We start from the raw sequence: 5,150 nt of genomic DNA on the forward strand, positions 1-5,150 counted from the left end.
GCTCTGAGCTCAGTATGGAGGGCCCCGAGTAAAGTTTCTTTTTATTCAGAGATTTGTGGAAGGGCTTCTTTCCGTGAAATGTCAATACCCCACGTCAACAAGCCTCCCTCTTCGCTTGTGTGATTTGTTCAGTGCAAAACTTTCTCAGAATGGTAGAAATTTCTTGAACCACCTCCTCCCCATGTAGAATTTTGCTATCTGATGTCAACAAGCCACAAATGCACAGCAAAAGTGGCTTTTAGTTAGGCACAGCAAATGCTTTTTGTCACAAGTGGCCCATGGCATCGTCACACCTCAAATTCCTGCTCTTGCAAAAAGCCACAGCCCGCGAAATGCAAAATTGCCCCGTTGTGGTCCTTGAGAGAGATAAGATCTCCATGTCTCAAAAGCTCCTGCATTGGTCACAGCAGGTTTGCCACAGAGAGCAGCAAAAGGCAAAAGACCTTACACCTTACATTCGCCGCTTTTTATTTTTATTTGTGGCCACCTGCAGAGTGTCTGCATTTTGCAAGAGGGATTCAGCTGCCTGCTGGAAATGAAGTTTTGCACAATTGAGAGAGATTAAGGTGCTCTGGGGCAACAAATCTATTACAATATATATCTGTGTGTGTGTGTGTGTGTGTGTGTGTGTGCGCGCGCGCGCGCGTGTGTGTGTATGTACACACACACACACACAAACACACACACACATATACATACATATACATACACACCCACACCCACACACACACCGTATTTTTCGCTCCATAGGAAGCACCTGACCATAAGATGCACCTAGTTTTTAGAGGAAGAAAGGGGAAAAGCCCCTTTTTTGAGGATCAGCTCAAAGTTGTGCAGCTTCTTTTGCAAAGGGGAAAAGCCCCTTCTCTTTTGAGGGTCAGCTCAAAGTTGTTGAGCTTACTTTGCAAAGGGACAAAATCCTGTTTTTATGGGGTTCAACTCACAGTTCTGCAGCTTCTTTAGGAAAGGAAAGGGAGCCGTTTCTACAGTTTCCAGACAGATAATCTAATCAGCCAGTCAGCCTCCGTCTGCAGAACATTCAACAATGGAGACCTGGGCAAGGGGGCAGAAAGGGAGCCAGTAATCGACCACACATTCGCTCCATAAGACGCCCAGACATTTCCCCTTACTTTTTAGGAGGAAAAAAGTGCATCTTATGGAGCGAAAAATATGGTGCAGTGATACCTCAGGCTACATACGCTTCAGGTTACATATGCTTCAGGTTACAGACTCCGCTAACCCAGAAATAGTGCTTCAGGTTAAGAACTTTGCTTCAGTATGAAAACAGAAATTGTGCTCCGGTGGTGCGGCAGCAGCAGGAGGCCCCATTAGCTAAAGTGGTGCTTCAGGTTAAGAATAGTTTCAGGTTAAGTACGGACCTCCAGAACGAATTAAGTACTTAACCCGAGGTACCACTGTATATCCTCCCAAAGCAGAGTCTAGCAACTGATGCTTCTCAAACGTCCTTCAAAATTTTGGATTTCTTCCCTTGCACTGCTGGTCTTCTTTTCCTCTCATCTTAGGTCTTGCCTGAAAGTCCAGCTGGCCATAGCAAATTCCATCCTGTTATAAAATTTGGAGGAGAGGGCTGTTAGTTGCTTGATGGCTTAAATTCAACACCTTTTTGGCCGTGTGAGAAGCATCCAGACCTCTCTGTCTCCGTTTCTCATTTTTCCAGTTTTAAATACAGTTCTCCACATCTAAGGAAGCTTTTAATGTCTGATGTTTTATCACTTTATTAATATTATTATCATTAATTCTTTTGGGAGCTGCCCAGAGTGGCTGGGGAAACCCAGCCAGCTGGGTGGGGTATAACTAATAAATTATCATCATCATCATCATCATCATCATCATTATTATTTCTGCAGCGATTTGTGATTTTTTTATTTTAAAAAGCTTCATGAAAACCATACAACATTTTAGTGCAGATTTCATTTTGTATGCACTTCTGACTCATGAACAGATTTTCTTAAGTAATTATCCCTAATGGGATGCATTTTTGTACATTATTTTCACAAATATATTCATTTTTGTGAACATTGTTTGGATGGAGAACGACATTGCAAAATTTGGGCAAAATTGCGGCAAGTGCAAACTTCAAAGGATGGCTGTGTTTTGGTTCTCATAGTGTTCCAGAAAGTGCAAATTTGATAGTTCTGAATTTAATGCAAACGGAATCAAATTTATTCCCCATTCCTATCACCCATCTATATTTTTAAAAGAGCCCTTACCTGTATTTCCTCTGAAGGAGGAGGTCCAGAGATCTTGGTGTGACACCCTTCGGAGCAAAACAGTTTTACTATATTTGATTATTAAACAAATTTAACACAAAAACAGATGTACGTGCTATCATTAACAACACATGACACACTTTTAAAAAAGGCTTTAAGATTCCCCCCCCCCCTGAATGTTGTCGAGGGCTGCCAAAAAGTGGTTGGACCACCCTGATACACACATACACAAATTTAATATTTGATTTTTACAGTATTTTCTTATGCACATTTTGCACTGTTTCATACAACTGATTTTTGTTGATTAAGTGATATATATCTTGCTAATTAAAACATAAAAGAAATAGTGGGAAGCCCCGTCTGCCTTGTGCACTACAGGCAGCAAAATTTCCTTTTGCCCTCTGCGTAAAGAGACACTGACATAGGGCATATTGTCATGGTTCTTTCCCGGAGTGTAGCTCCTCATATTACCTGGGCCAATTTGGATCCAAATAAAACTCAGGAAGGTGAGCAGTGATGCCAACACACCAACGACAGCAAAGAACACTGTGTAGACTTGGCAGTTCCCGTTATCGTCTGTGGAAGAAGCTTTCAAAAAAGGAGAGAAAGAATATATATAAAAAAAACCCAGCTTTGCTTACTCAGGAATTTCTGCTGTCGACAGAAGACAACAACGCATCACTCACATGCATTGAACATGGCGGTCCTTTTCACGCTGGTGCTGGAGGAGTTGAACCTGACTTTGCAGGTGATATTTCCCCCACTGCTGTGTAATTCCATGGGGAAGCGAAGGAGACTGACAAAGGTTAAGGATCCACTGTTGTTTTTTGCTAAAAGGGTCCAGGTCTCATGAGGGAGACCTCCCGGGACGTCCCAGGAAACCCGGACTAAGTTGCACGCTCCATGGACCACGCAAGCAAGCTGGTTTTCCAGCTGGGAAGACGGCCCTTGCTTAGAGGGTTTTAAAAGCATCACCCGGGTGCTTGGGGTATAACTGTCTGATGAGAAAAAAACAGGGAGAGGAGTCATTCATCATTGCATAATTTCACCCACCTCTATCCTGCCCCCTCTTATTTGCCCTTTCTAAAAACTAAAAAGCACCAAACTCTCCTCCATCGTCTTCTGAACCTTTACTGGCTCTACAATATCCCTTTTCAGGTGAGGTAACTGGAACTGTACACAGTATCCCAATTGTGGCTTGCATGAGATATTTGTGTCATGCAATTATGATGCGGGCGGTTTTAATTTTTAATTTTTATCCATTCCTAAGGATCCCTAGGATGGATCTGCCTTTCTCAATTGTTCTAGGAAAGCTGTATCTTCGTCAGGAGGTTTGGGGTGAGGCCCCCTTAAATGCTATGGGGAAGGGCTGGGCTAATGTTTTGCTCCTGCAAAGGCCAGAGCAGTTTCTTAGAGAGAATCGTAGGAAACAGCCGAGCAGTTGAGGGATGTGGCAGACCCTCCATGAGATTCTTGGTGCCAATGGAGGCTGAACTAGGCTGGTTTCTGGTATTTTGTGACAGGATGAAATATGTAAGAGCAGGGCTAGAATTCAACAACAGCCTTGCCTGCAACATATGAGATGATCTTGAGAACGGATGCTAATTTAACTGCACCACTCAGTGGTTCTAGTGCAAATCTCAGACCTAATCTCTTACCTCCAACAACCAGTAGGAATAATCCTTTGCTGACATTATAATTTGTTGTGACACAGAAATATATGCCAGAATCCGACCTCTGGACATTCAAGATCTCCAGCACTGAGTTTTGACTGTAAGCTTTAGCTCTGCAGACAAATCTGTTCCCAGTTTCTCCATCGTTACAAAGTTTGACTAAAACTGGAAATCTGCTTTCTCTTCTTTTATACCAACTGAATGATAATCCGTCGTCCTCAATTTTTTCGGCAGAAGTGCACGGAATCTGTGCCGACTCTCCAATACCCACAAACTGGAACTTCTGAGTTGGATACAGGAACAAAAGGTGGGCTGGAAGCACTGTGGAGGGGAAACACCACAAGGACCGTTAACGGCTGCAGTTTTTCACCCCTGACTTTTTAACACCGCTTGAGGATCTCTACATTGCCCTGTGACTGAAACATTAGAAATCAGATGCACATTTAAGGAAAAAGTGGGAAATGTTTTACCAAAACTACAGAAAGTTTCAGAGTCTATAAAAAATATTCAACTCAATCACTTTCTCAGGTTTTAAGAGTTGGGCAAAAGCAGCAGAATAAATCTTACCTGTGGAGGACAAAACAAGGTATGTGGTCAACAACATTGCTGAAAGTAGCGGCAGCAGCCAGAACTCCAGAGCCCACATCAAATGTACAGCAGCTTCAGTGGAAAAGGTTTAATGTGACACCAGCTTCTTGCCAGAGAACCACCTTCATGTGGGCGTTGCAGTGGGGTGATGGGGGCCATTGAGAAAGGTCAGCAGGGCTTGTGATAAAGTAAAAGCATTATGGGAATTGATCTATAACGAGCTAAAAAAGATGCTTAGATATACCTTCCCCAAAAAGCCAGAAGCACTTTTGCTGGGTTTGATGGGAGAGGAAATTGCTAAGACTATTTCTGTACGCCACGACGACAGCAAGAACTTTATTAGCTCAAAAGTGGAAAGTGCAGGAATTGCCAACTATTGAGGAGCGGCAGATGAAGATGATGGACTACGCAGAATTAGCCAAGCTGACCGGTAGAATCCGGAACCAAGACGACCAAAAGTTTCAAAGAGGCTGGAATAAATTTATTGGGTATATGAATAATTGTGGCAAAAATGTGAAGACACTAGCGGGATTGAAATAAATCCTGCAATGAAACCTAAAACATTTTATAACTTTCTAGACCAAAGAGACAGAGTTGACTATAAGGATATAAAGGTCAGAAATGGAGGTTTTAAAGTGCAATATAAAGACTTGAAAAC

The 5,150-nt window shown here is 42.6% G+C and overlaps 1 protein-coding gene across 1 annotated transcript; it reads right to left on the reverse strand.

The window, feature by feature from the left end:
• Positions 1-714: 714 nt before the first annotated feature.
• On the reverse strand, positions 715-5,150 carry LOC308465235 (uncharacterized protein). The gene is made up of 6 exons (XM_080984968.1): positions 4,472-5,150; positions 3,890-4,225; positions 2,918-3,229; positions 2,703-2,819; positions 2,232-2,278; positions 715-1,563 (listed from the first exon to the last, which is right to left on the reverse strand). The coding sequence occupies exons 1-6, from the start codon at positions 4,548-4,550 to the stop codon at positions 1,468-1,470; spliced, it is 987 nt and encodes a 328-aa protein (XP_080841094.1). The 5' UTR covers positions 4,551-5,150; the 3' UTR covers positions 715-1,467.

The sequence above is a fragment of the Podarcis pityusensis genome (genome assembly GCF_964106645.2).
Source record: "Podarcis pityusensis genome assembly, chromosome: 16".
Taxonomy (NCBI): domain Eukaryota; kingdom Metazoa; phylum Chordata; class Lepidosauria; order Squamata; family Lacertidae; genus Podarcis; species Podarcis pityusensis.